Source organism: Theobroma umbraticum, unplaced genomic scaffold (genome assembly GCF_002168275.2).
Source record: "Theobroma umbraticum cultivar Fairchild unplaced genomic scaffold, ASM216827v3 scaffold_95.0, whole genome shotgun sequence".
In the NCBI taxonomy this organism is placed as follows: domain Eukaryota; kingdom Viridiplantae; phylum Streptophyta; class Magnoliopsida; order Malvales; family Malvaceae; genus Theobroma; species Theobroma umbraticum.
The window spans coordinates 2,747,943-2,762,542 of record NW_018397257.1 but is presented as its reverse complement, the minus strand read 5'-3'; the positions used below and the strand labels follow the sequence as shown (position 1 = coordinate 2,762,542).

At 29.6% G+C, this 14,600-nt stretch overlaps 1 protein-coding gene across 1 annotated transcript; it reads left to right on the top strand.

Moving 5' to 3' along the window:
- Positions 1-4,290: 4,290 nt before the first annotated feature.
- Positions 4,291-5,527, top strand: LOC110412473 (Bifunctional inhibitor/lipid-transfer protein/seed storage 2S albumin superfamily protein). The gene is made up of 3 exons (XM_021423008.2): positions 4,291-4,819; positions 4,910-5,005; positions 5,134-5,527. The coding sequence occupies exons 1-3, from the start codon at positions 4,486-4,488 to the stop codon at positions 5,265-5,267; spliced, it is 564 nt and encodes a 187-aa protein (XP_021278683.1). The 5' UTR covers positions 4,291-4,485; the 3' UTR covers positions 5,268-5,527.
- The last annotated feature ends 9,073 nt before the right edge of the window (positions 5,528-14,600 follow it).

Below are 14,600 nucleotides of genomic sequence, written 5' to 3'. Positions count from 1 at the left end.
TTTTTCAACTTGATAGTCAATAATATTTTTGCTAATGAAACAAATCCGCTATATAGCAAAGTAATTTGAAATTTTTGGATGATGAACTTTTTCTTCACTAAAGAAAGCACTTCTATAGGGTTGTATTTTAAAACATTTATTAATGGTTCATTTCACTTTAATTACTTAAAACTAAACCTAAATCAAATTTTCATGAATTTTGATTATTGGAAACAATCATTTACATAATTTTGTCCCTACTTATATGAAATCTTGAATCCCTCCTTGTACTTTTTAGCGTGTGACTAATTGGGATAGCAATAAGTAATAATACATATCTATGTACCTAAAAACAATTACATGTTTACTTTTTCCCCACAACCTCAATAACCTCAAGGGGTAATTTTTTTTTGAGTACATAACATATAATAATAATAATAATAATAATAATAATATTTTAAAAATAAATTTTAAATTCATGTGATTTTTTAAAAAAATTAAAAAACAAAGATTCAGATTCTACTTGATCATGTACTAATTAATAAGTTAAATATTTAAATATAACTTAATCTAATTTTTAAACATATAATATTAATTAATAATATGTTTTAATTAAATGTTAATTTTAAGTATATTTAAATTATTAAAATATTAACATGAGTTGTAAATATATTAATAATATAATTAATTTAAATGGACGGATGAGGTTTTAAGATGTCCCATCAATAAGTCAAGTCAAGTTGGCTTTTGATTGACCGTCAGACCCTTTGTTTTCTCTCACCTCTTCACTGACTTGATTGATTGTCAGAAATTAAGACGAATAGTTGGATCAAGCTCTAATCTCCCTCATTACTTATGCATTAAGTGCGAGCGCCCAAATGAGCTTCAAGGTTGATATGAGCTGCAACAGTAATAAACAAAAAGGGGTGCATTGAGTTGACAGATGTTTGTCAGGACGAAGTAGGGCTTCATCCCTTGCAATGTTCGTTGAGAAGAAATCATTTGGGGGGGGTCCCATATCAAGTTAAGTAATTGGGCATTAATCACGGATTGATCCATATGGATCACGGGTTCACTCAAAACAAAACTTTCACGGGCTGGCTCCCACAGCATATGCACTTAGATATCAGATGTGATTAAATTTTATGTCTTATTCCACGTACTAATCTGATACTTCCAAGGAGCCACACATATGCGACAAAAATGTTTCATCTCACGAACCAAAGAATATCGCACTACTGTCCTTTTTACTTTCCAATAGAGGGTTCCCTCTCAGCCTAGAGAAGATAAATAGAGGTTCCACTCTTCCAGCAAAAACCACGTTAAGCTTTTCTCCTATTACTATATTATGTTTTTATTTTTTTACTACTTTTACCCAGAGAAAAACGTCACATGCGTTACCTGACACTTGTATCCTGTTTCTCATAGGCCAAAGCTTAATTCAAGGTCCTCTTACCTCAGACTAAAACAATAGGAGGACACATATTTTATTATTGTTATCCAAGAATCTGAAAAATTTAAAGTAAAACATTTAAATAAAATTTTTTCATTGAAATTAATTTTTTAAAATTTTGAAAAACAAAATTAATATTTTTGATTTGACATATTTAAATATTTATTATAAAATATCAAAAATATTTAACTTTTATAATAATGTTATATTTTTAAAATTACTAATATAAAATCAATAATCAAAATTTTTAATTTAAATAAATTAACTATCACATAAAATAAAAGTACAATAATAATCTAATATAAATTCTAAATTTAAATAAAAAAGTATGTAAAATTTAAAATAATAGTATCTAAATGTTGAATATTTATTACAAATTGTAAATGCCATTCACGGTTTTTTAAAAATAATAGTATAATAGACTTCTTACGTATTTTTTAAGAAGAAAATTGAGGTTAAAGGAAGAAAGAACAAAGGAAGGAAGAAGAATTCAAAAGTGGATACTATAAATTGAAAAAAAAATAATTGGCTTTGTATATAAGAAATAACATAACTATTAAAAATTATTAAATATATCTTACCGTTAATTGATTGAAAATACAAAAAATAAGTAATCAAAAAATAGTTATTGAAAATCATTAAATAGATTAGAAATAGAAAAAATAGTTAAGAATTAATAGCATTATAGGAACTGGAAAATGATAAAAAGTTAAAATTTATTAAAAACATAATTAGAAAAGTGAGAGAGTATGTTATTTTAATAATTATTTTTAATGTTTACATATTTTTAATAAAAATGAAATAGTTATTTCAGAATTAATAGGAATATAAAGGTGAGAGAAAATAAATATTTATTAAGTATGCAAGAATAAGTAAATATTTAATTAATTATCTTAATTTTATATATTTTTAATATAATTAAATATACTATTATTATAACAATATGGAATCTCTCTAAATTTGAAACCTAAAGTTCTTGCTTGGGTGACCTTACCAAAGGGTTGACCCTGCCTAGATTATAACAAATTTATTTTTCAATCATATAACCAAATTCTCTATCTCAATTTGGTTGTTCATCTCTCCTTTTGGTCTAATGCTCTTTCTTCCTTTTAAAATATTCCTTATTAAAATTTTATTTTTTGGCATTATAAACCATAAAAATTTAATATTATAAAGAAATTTAAAAAATCTTATTGAAAAATACATTAAAAATGGTCCAATTTTTTACTAAATTTTTTGCCAAATGAAAAATGTCACCACAAAATAAGTCAAAAAGAATATAATTTCATTGAAAGGGTTAATAATACCTTGACAAATTTTAATTTTTCAATAAGAAATAAATGGGATAAATGGAAAGATGGGCGAACGAAAATTAGGCACGGGAGTGATTGAAGAGAAACAAATTTGTGCAAATAATATTTTATTAATCTCAAATTAATTCTTCAAATATTATTATTTTATATACTTATATTAAAATTTTAAACTTTCTGTCTGGGTTTATACATTTCATAATTTTTTAATAGTAATTATATTATAATTTACATAATTATACTCTAATAGACATATAATAATGTTTAAAACCTTGTTTGTGAAATTTTAAGAATTTCATTTTCAGAGTAAAGGATGATTTTCCTTCTTCAAAAATTAAGCCATAGATAGATTAACTTTATTTATGTATAAAATAGTGATTAAATATAAAATTTCATTCTCAATTTAAAATAATGATTATATATAACATAAAAACATTTATGATGTTTAAAGTTAATAGTCTATAAATAAAAGACAATTATATATCAAAAACAATTAACATTTCAAGTATATAAAATTGAAATTTTGTAATATAAATTTAAAAATTATTCAATACTTTTAGGAATATGAGAAACAAATTTTAATAAAAGTCATTTAATACAATTAGAATTCTAATTTATAAATGAAACAAATATTATTAATATTTATAATGAAAAAATATTTTTAATGAAATTCATTTGATGGAATTAAAATTCTAATAGGTTTACAAATTAGATAAATATTATCACTAACAAAAAATGTTTAAAATGATAATTTACAAATATAATGAACTAATATGATTCAGTAATAAAGAAAATTTTCTGACATCCGTAGCTTTATAACACTTTTTAATTTAAGAATATTAATATCGATAGTAAAAACATATATTTTTTTTAATGAAAGTCATTTGATGAAATTAAAATCTTTATATATTTATAAGTTAGATAAATCTTATAAATAGTATTAATAAAAAAATTTAAAATGAAAATTCAGAAATATAAATGAACAAACATAGCCATTTTCATCAATAAAAAATTTTTCCACTATCGGTACTTATATATATTAGAAATGAAAAATAAAAGCCTATCAAATAAAATACATAATAAAAAAAATCAATCATCCGATTAGACCTGTAGGTTTGAAATCAAATAATAGATTTTCAGATAAAATATACTAATTAAATATGATTTTAGAATTTAGAGTATAATATAGAAAATTTTTAAATTCTTTTACAATATTGATATTTAATATAAAAAATCTGAAAAATAAATTTAAAATATAAAAAAAGAATATCAAGATATTAAAAAAATTATAAGTTCAAGATATCCTACCAAAAAAGGAAAGTTGAGAGAGGAGAGGGAGCATTGAACAGATGTAATACAGTGGCCAGTGGTTATGGAGATTAATATTGGAATTTTATTATTTAAGTAGAAAGGTCGACATACCTTTCAAAAAAAGCCAAAAAAAAAAAAGAAAAAGAAAGGTCGGCTTGCTTAGTTAAAGACAAATAATGGTCATCACATGTGAAGACCCGTGTGGGACTTGGCAGAGTGTACCACAATAATTTCAACTCCCACCGCCAACCACCACTTTTAACACTGCTCTTTCCCATTCGTCATTCTCTTGTTTTAGTGATATTTAACTAAACCGCCCCTGGAACAGTCTCTCCACTTTCATTCCCGTCTTCTCTTTTATCTCTTTTTCCCTCCCCTTTCCTTTCCCTTCTCGGCCACCACCCACTCCCCCCGCCCCCACAGGAGGAAATAATGGACTCAGCACATGAAACTTTGACACTCTCATTCATCTTGCTTCTGATGCTGCTTGGTTTTGCAAGCTCTGATGTCAACCAAGACAAAACAGAATGTGCTAATCAGCTAGTCGGGCTTGCTTCATGTCTCCCATATGTTGGCGGCCAGTCAAAAAACCCCACCATAGATTGTTGCAGTGGGCTCAAACAGGTGCTGGATAAGAGCAGGAAGTGCCTCTGTGTCTTGATTAAAGATAGAGATGACCCCAGCCTGGGCTTTAAGATCAACGCTACTCTTGCAGCAACCCTTCCTAGCACATGTCATGCACCTGTTAACATGACAGACTGCATCTGTAAGTAATCATATATACTTCTGTATATAATCACAACTTCGATTTTCTTTCTTTTAATTTGACCGGTTTCTATTTTGGCTGTGAATTCAGCCCTTCTGCACTTGGCACCTAACTCCCAAGAAGCAAAGGCATTTGAAGGATATGAAAAGCTGACAGAGGGGCATGCCAGTACCCCAGCTGCCGACGGTAACATATACATGATCTCTTTGCTAATATCTGACCATTTTTTATCAATTCTTTCTTCATAAATTAACTTCCTTTTTTTTTTTTTCTCTTTACTATTTTTCCCTCATTATGATTTCTGATATATGTAGGGAACCCCACTAGCAGTGCATCAAGTGCTTCAGAGAAAAGTGATGGAGGAAAGGGGGTGAGATGGGTGGGAGTAGAGATGGCTTTTGGAGTTTCCCTATGGATTTTCACTCTACACCAAAGCTTTGGCGTGTGATGGAATTTACAGCTACTGTTATTACTGTATCCATATATTTTGTAAACACTGGACCATCAACATGAGTGATGCGTTGTATAATCTCTTTCTTTCTCTGTCTTTGTGTTGTATTTTTGCAATTACTTTTTCCAACTGTAATGGAAATCAAAGGGACCCACGTGGATTAAATCCTTTGGTTGGGAACAGATCTCAATCAAATTCAGCTACTTAAATTACAATTAATATGACAGTGTGATGGGTCCATCGGACGTTCAACTTGAGTCAAGCAAAGCCAAATGGCTAGCAAATGAAATAGCCTGCAGGCTGTGAAAAATTTTGTGGACTATAGCAATCTGCTCAGTTAAGGAAAGCCTGCTAAGACAGTGGAGCCAGCCAATAGTTCTCATGTCCTACGCAGAGCATTACTGCTTCGCTCTGATGGAGCCCTGGCTTGAAAGTAAATACCAACAAGACCAAAGAAACAGGGTATGGGGGAAGTGTAGTAAATAAACCTAAAAATTATTGGCCTTGACAAGTAGTTTTAGGAGGCACTGCATTCCATTTTATTCAGATTGTTTACATTAACTTGCTCTTGCGTCCGATATGGAAAAACTGCCCATTCCGAGGAAGCATAGGAGAAAAAAAGGAAAGGTTTTGAATTACCGATTTGGTGGGAGAATGAGAAGAAGAAAAATATTTCCACTCATGGCATTTCTTTCTTTCTCGCCTTTAATGATTTAAATATTTTAAGTTACATCTATCACAAGATTCCAACTCAAGTTCTCTCTCTTGAAGTTTCATGACATGTTTATTAAATGAATTTTAGGCTCCATCAAAGTGAAATGATTTTATAAAACGGTTAGTTCACCTCAGGTTTCAGTATATGTGGTTTATGTTCAAATCATATTAATTCAATATACTTTTAAAAAGCTAAATTATGTAATTACTTTATGTGCTCTGTTAAAGTAGTGGTTTTAATTTCTATACTGTAATTTATAAAAATTGAATTTCTATATTTTTTAAAATTAACAATGTTAGTTTAATCATAATGTGTTAAACATTTTCATTATCTATTTTGACATAGTATTTGATTGCATGGGCGTGACATTAAATTTGATGATGTGACAATGATGGCATATCTATTAAAAATGATGCAATGATTATGCCGATGTGGTGTAAGTATTCAAACTTAATTTGCAATCTTTAGAATCAACTTTGGTGAATCATTCCTAATAACTACACCACATATTTTCCAGTCCCATTATACTTGACAGCGATTTCAAAGAAGGATAATTGATTTTTCAATCCAATTGCAATATTGGTTTGAGGAATAATTGAGAGAGAATCAACAAAGGGGAAAGACTCAAAAAAAGAATTGGGAATAATCAAACAAAGGGCTCGAGAACTTATTTGGATTTTTTTATTTGTTTCGATAGGTTAGTTGAAAAACTTCATTGCATGATCATTGCATCATTCTTAGATGCCACGTCTATACAGTCAAATACCATGTCAGTATAGATAATGAAAAAAATTTAACACCATTAATGATTGTATTGATAGTTTGACATTATCAATTTCAGAAAGTATAGTAACTCAAATTTTACAAATTATTTTACAACAATTAAATCCACTATTTTGACGAAGTACATAGAATAATTGCATAATTTGATTTTTTTTAAAAGAAGTAAATTATGTATTACACATTACATGTAATTATTAGATAGTAAATGTTTATTTCAATAGAATACTCATCAATAAGAAGTTCCACACAATTTAAATATTCATAACATAGTAAAACCCAAATAGATGGAAATGACTTTTGAACTATAAAGACCCAATAATAAAGTGGCACATCAATGGAGCATATCATGTTACTTAAATTACTTCCAAATGCATGTTTAATGTCTGCATGGTTGCTATTAACATATGAACTCAAGGTTGACCTCTTTCTAGTATCGCAGATCTCACATTAATAAAAAATGGGATGCATTTTAGGTTTATATATAAAGGTCTACCTTCACTTAATAGTCATGTCTTTGAATTGGAAATATGGTTCCATAACAAGTGGTATCAAAACAAGCCCAACTCTTCATTGACATAAGACCTCCATGAGAGATACTAGGGTCAAAAGGTATGGTCCTTCTCCTTTATGGGTAAAATAGCTATTGTAATAAAAATGTTGCACAATTAGATGGGATAGAAAATCACAGATCCCACATTAGTAAAAGGTAAGGTAGGTCTTAGGTTTATAAATTCTTCTTCCACCAAACAGGTACATCTTTTAATTTGGAAACATAAGCGAGTGTGTGACACTTTGTCTGTCTCTGATCTTTAAATAGATCAAATATTCCCAAAGGAAAGGTACCACTACTCCACACCCACATGCAAAAGGAATCTTAACCATTTCAAGATATCTCGCAAGGGATCCTTGTATTTGTGAATCCTACTAGCTTTGATGGTAAGGATCTACCACCTACATACCAAGGGCCCATGTTTAGGACCTACTCTCTCTCCCCCACTAACCCTAACCTTTTTGTGGAAAAGCATTTGAAGTGTCACAAGGTTCAGTAATGTGGCATTCTACCAACGTAAGGGCTAGGGATGTAAATGGGTTGCTATTATATGGGTTTTATGGGTATTTGTTTATCGAATTTACCTTGCAACTACATGTATCGTTAGCAAGTAATATATTGAAAGTAAAATTTGTTCCCATAGAGAATTACCTAAATATTTTTGCTAAGTACTAAAATTAAAATAACTCAATCTTATTCAAATAACTGAATTTAAATTACTAAAAATTAAATCAACTACAACTAAAACTAGAACTGAAAGCAAAATTATCAATTTAACAAATTAATCAATCAACCAAAAATCTAGAACCACAATAGCCCCTTAATGTTTCATTTTAATCTCTTCTATTCCCTCCTAACTTACTGGATAGGCATGAGTTGTTAACCTAAAGTTCTAATTAATCTATAAAGCTCTTCTGATATTCTTATTTACTATATTCCTATGCAAATTGAAATAAAAAAAATTCATTAAGCTTAGACTAATTATGGCTACATATGACATGCAATTCTATTCCTACCCTACACACGAATCAAATCAATCAACTTATGCAATTGATATTGCACATGTGCTATTTCATCCATGGCTTACTCTAAACTCCTTCTTTTAATTCCGTTTAGGTTTTCAAATCAATCTAATTGGTGATTAGGCAATTAGATGCATTACGAATAAGATTGAAATGAACAACTTAAACACTTTCAATCATAAACAAGAAATAATATAAAAATTCATACTATAGTTTAATTGCAATTCTAGATTAAAAAATTAGTTCAACATATTTCCTAAAAACATCATCCAAATAATAATTTAACCATCAAAACTAAACAAGAAAGTACAAAGATAACAAGAAAAGAAAGAACTCTAATATTTATAAAGCCTTCAATCCAAAATCTTCCTTGCTTTCTTTCTAGCTTCAATGCATTTTTTTCTTTAGAAAAACCTAGCCTAATTATTGTTTTTTTTCATATTTCATAAGTACATTGAAAGGATGCTTAAATAGGCTCATGATTGTGCCAAAATAGAAGTCTAAGTGCACAAGAAGTATTTCCACTGTTTAAACCTCTTTATATATTTTTTCTACTTTTCTCTTTGACCTTGTAGCTCTAGTTGGTGGTGGTTGCAGTGCTGAGCATCTTGGAAGCCCTTGCAATATTGTTGGACATCAGAGCGTCGTAGCACTGGTCCTATGGTGGCCACGACGTTGAGACCTTTGACTTGGTCTTTAGGCTCTACTTTAGTGTTCCAAAATTCTAATGTTATTTTCTTGAACTTTGATGTTGAACTGGGCAAAATGGTAAACATAAAAATTGTAGCTGTACCTCTTATCGTTCCATTGATCCAATAATCAATTCAATTGAACTTCTTTAGTGAAAGATGTGCTTGAAATACTGAAATATGTGCAGTAAAAGTCTATACCTTAAATGCATTTCCATCACAAATTAAACACCCCTTTTCATGGTACACCTACAAAGCAACAAACTAACTTAAATAATAACTAAACTCAAAGTCAAACATCATAAAATAACTTAAAACAATTGAACCCAACATAATTAAATTAATAAATAAATGATTAAAAACTCCTAATACTCACATTAAATTTCAAGAGCTTGAACAAAATATACAAAAAATTGTGACCAAATAACTCTATAAAATAGAGTTATAAACACTCAATCCGATAACATAGGATTTGGGTACCTTGTATTTGGTTATGGACCAATTTGCATAACGCTTTTAATACTTGACTCGGGTTTAGGTAGGTTTTGAGTATCACCCTTAGGATACCTTAAACCCAAGGCGAAGTTAGCCAGTTTTTCTTGGAGGGGCCAAAAGACAAAAGAACAAGGGTTTATAATTTTAAAACTAATATATTGAACTTAATTGACAATCAAAAGATTGATAATAGAAAATAATTTTATGTCACATGTAAATCCAAAAAAGAGAGACTTACAATAGCCTTTTCGGAAAGATATGCTCAACCATGTTTCTTGGATTCAAATTCATCAATTGTTGATTATGTATTTAAAAACATCCATTTCTTTAGAGTCTTGAACGTTTTGATTCACATTACTCTTGTTCATGTGTTGAAGCATTGAGGTTTGGTGGCTCAAGTGTTGAAGAATCATTTGGACGATTTTCATATATTTTTTAAAGAATTTGTCAATTTTTTTCAACTTACTTATGCTTTAATCAAATCTAAAAAAACAAATTAATACAGCCAACATCTAGTATTCTTATTTTGCTTGTATTTAAAATTATAATTGAGACACCTCATTTTTTTCGAGTCATTTTATTTCTTTTTCTATTTATTTTATTTTATTTTTGTCTAAAGCGCTAATATTGAACTCAATTTTTGGGTCACTACTAAATGGATCCCTTCTATGGCTCTTAAACCCAAATGCATTTAAAGACCTTACTAGGCACACCATAATAATAATAATAATAATAATAATAATAATAATAATAATAATCATAATGAAAGGAAAGTAAACAAAGAAAGGTTTATTGCCATGGCAGTCGACCTTTTTTCCCTTTGCCAAATCCTTGTACCTGTTTTGGTCACTTTTTTTTTTTTAGCTTATCTACCTTTTAAAAGTTGAAGTCGGGCCAAATATGATTTTGAGAAGCTTTTAAAAAAATAGTTTTGTAATGAACAAAATCTAAAAGAAAAAAGCTTTAGGAAAAACTCTATGAAGGAGCTTTCTCTTATTTTCTTTTAAAAACACACTAACTTTTTACTAAAATTTTTCTTTTTGTTCCAAAAATGTCCTCATCTATTAAAAATAATTCCAATATCACCTTATCAAAAAATACCCTCTCTTTGCAAGTTACCCTCTCCAACGCAAATCGTGATCTCTTTCTCTTTACAAAGACTATTAGAAAAAAAAAAGGGCAAAAGACCCAACAACAGAATAGCATAATCTAGGATTTTTTTGTTTTTACAAAAATTAAGAAAAAAAAAGCCTAAAATTCAAAGTTGCATTCAAGTACTATTTCTTCTTTTTCTTTCTGTTTTGTTTTTCATTTTTCATTGTGAAAAAGGAATTCGTGATTAATAGAAAGTTATTTATTAAATATTCTTTATGATAATTTTAACCAAAATTAGAGTTTATATAAGTTGTTTTATCAAACAGCTTATTTATAAAAAAGAACTTATAAAAGTAAATTTATTAAACAGTTTTAGCTTAATTTTAAAAGCTATTATTTATCACAAGAGCTTTATACTAGCTTTAAGTTAAAAACAAAAAAGCTAAGCGAAATAGGCTCTCCTATTTTCAATATTTAAAATTTCTCCATAATCCCTAAAATCGATCACTAACATATTAAAATTGAACCAAATAAAACTAACTTGAAGGGATTTGCAATTAAATGAAACTAAGAAAAGATAGGGAAAAGATAAGTCAAACGTTGCTAGAGGTAGCAGGCAAGTCTTTTGTCCACTACCAATGGTGGCATCAAAATGACCACCCTCTCCTTTGCTTACAAAACTCTGAGAGAAGAGCATAATGAGATAGAGAGAGCTACATAAAAAAAAAAGCCTAAGAAACCTTAACAGAAAACCTAGTTTTCTCTAATAGCCAATACTACACACAAGTCCAAAACCTTATAGCAAAACTAAAACCAAAAAAAGAAGAAATAAAAAAAAACAAAAAAGAGAAACAAACCAAGAATGGAGGAGGCTCTGTCGATAGGGGCTCAAATCTTAGTGATTTGTGGGAGATTTATGGCTAGGGTAGAGGTTTGAAAAGAAAAAATGAAAGAGGGAGAAAGGAGAGTTTGTGGTTGATGGCGGTAGCCATGGTGGAGAAAGGTAGCAAAAAAGGTGGTTTCTTAAGGTTTGAGGAAGCTTAGGTTTCGAAAGAAGGGAAACTAAGAGAGGGGGAGTAAAGATGGGAGAAATGAGGGATAGGTTGAAAAAGAGGTCTTATATTTAGGGTTTGGGTAAGTAAGTTGCAAAATGATGTTGTTTTTGTTTAAACAATAGGAGAAGTCTTGAGGCAAGTGACCCCCAGACTACTAGCTCTCGGAGCTTGGGCCATCCTGCAGTAGGTCACGTGTGAGCATTTATCCACACCCATAGTAGAACCAGGCCAAGCTTGGCTCATGCTCCCCCTTTAGTTCAATAGCCCTTGATTTTGTGTTATGCCCAAATCTTAATTCCTTGGGTTAAATAGATACAAAAAGGTATGGGCTTTCTTGAATATCCATTTGTTGATTAGGCTTTGATTGGTTGTATGCATGGTTTTGCCATTTATTTGTTGGTAGTTTTAATTAGTACAATAATTTTATATTTTAAAAATAAAATAAATAAAAAATAAGTTAGTTTATGGGAAAATATGTGTGTCCATAAATATACATTATAGAAAACATATGCATAAAAAATAAAAATAAAAAACCAACAAAAAAGACTTAAAAATTAGTTTAGCAAGGCCTTAAATATATATATATATATATATAGAATATTCATTCTTTTAAAAATAAATTACATAATAATGTAAAACACGTCATTTGGATTATATTGAAGTTAGGACTTTTACTCGGGGACGTGAGAAGTCGCAATCTTGGGTTAATATTTTTTGGTGAGAGATTTAACTAAAACTCCACCAGTGTGATGTGAGTATTTTAGTTTTAAGTTTCAATATTTATTAATCCAAGTAATATCTTAAATTATTATATAAAATAAATAAAATTGTTAGATTAGGATAAAAACATAAAATGTTCATATCTAAAAAATCATAATAAAAATAAAATAAAATATAGAGTATTTATGTTCTAAGAATAATAAGGTATAAAATAGTATAAGGATATATTATTTGGATTATACTGATGGTGAAATATTTGCTCAGGATGCGAGAAGTCACAATCCCAAGTTAATTTTCTTAGGTGAGAGATGTTGGTTAAAACTCCACTAATATGATGGGAGGGTTTTAATCATGAGTCTCAATATTTTAATTGCAAATATATATTTCTTTAAAATCTTGATAAAAAAGGATGTTGAAAAAGCAAAGAAAGAAAAAAACATAAAATAGAAATGAAATAAAAAGGAAATAGTAAAATGATGAATAATAACAATAATAAAGAACATATGGTATAAATAATGATTAATATTGAAACTTATAGGTTATTGCGTACCGTCATTGTATTATTTAAATGTCATTTCCATCCATTTAGATATATTTAGTATGCAAGTTGAGGCTCTAATGATGAGACTTTTCAAGAAAACTTACGAATACGAGTTCACTTGAAAATTTTCCTAGGAGAAAGAATATCTCTAGGTCCCATCAATATGATGGGATGGCTCGGAGAATGTTCTTAATAAAAGGCCTTTACTCGCACTAGGGTTTGCATCCATGAAAATATTGTTTTCACTCGTAAATGATTACCTCGATGATGGGATGTACTTGATAAGTTTGTGAAGGTGAGTTTTTTTGAATAATTCCACCGATGAGAAAATATCCCTAAGACTCACTAGCATGATGGGTGGATTTGGGGAATATTATCAATAAAAGGTTTTCATTTGACATTTATTGAGATTTAAGCTATGTATTCCATAATTGCATCATATGCACGTCACACCCATAAAATCGAATAATGGACTTGAGGTCTTAATAAAACCAAAGAACTATATAATGAATAACGATTAAAGACATATGAGAATAAAATTAAAGTTAAGGGTTAAACTAGGATAACATATGATTAAATGGTATCATTTATGGAACGGGTGCTACGGAGATGCTGATCCTTTTCCATGCATAATCGTACTCATGAACACAATTCAAAAAAACATTGGGCAAGTTGTTGTTCTTTAGGTAGACCTAAAATCAATTTAGGATCTTGTCGAATAAAACAAAATTAATAAGTAACTAATCACATCTCGATAAAAAGATTGGTGGTGACTCTAAAATTTTCATGTCGAGGCGGACAGGTTCTCGGACCTGCACATAGTGATAATACTTGAAACTTAGAGGATTGAGATTTATCTCTTAAAGCTCGATCCTTAGTGCATAAAAGATGAAAGGAAGAAGAAATGCCTCGATTCAGGATAGTCATTAATGCCTTTAAGCTAGATCCTAAGTCAAAAACAAAGAGAATGTGAAGAAAGCTTAAAGGATTGACATTGGACAAGCCAAGTTCTATCCTAAAAGGAAGCAAAACTGATAAAAGGCCATTGAAAACTTAGAGAATCGACCTTAACACTCCCAAGCTAGATCCTTGATGAAGAAGAGGTAAAACATCTCATGTCTTGGGTCTAGGGTTGATTTTTCCATTTAAAAGCTTAATCCTTCAAATGTAAATTGAAGAAAATTTCAAGCCAAGATCGACACCCCTAAACACCAAGCCTAATCCTAAAGCTCCAGAAGTAGCTATTAGACACAAAAAATCTAAGAAAAATGGCTATTTTTCTTCCGTAAATTTGAAACATGACTTTCTCCTACCTCAAGGCTAATTTGAGGAAAAATGGAAACCAAAAAAGTTCTCAGTATGCCTTTTATCTTTCCAATTGTTTAGGAATCACATTGATTGGACTTCTGTAGCTCGAGTTATGCCAGAAATATTGGAACATGTTCAGTGAGAGTCTGCACCTAGCCATCCTCACACGGTTCATCATCCATTAGCTTTCTGCACTTGAGAACCTTCCAAAACAAAGACTAAACTAGTGATGGCTCCAATTAGGACTTTTAACATGAAAATGAGCTAGAATTACTTGCATTAGAGTAGTTCAACATGCTTTAAACTTATTAATACAAAAAGATGAAAACTACTTAAAATCAACTTAAAAACACAAGA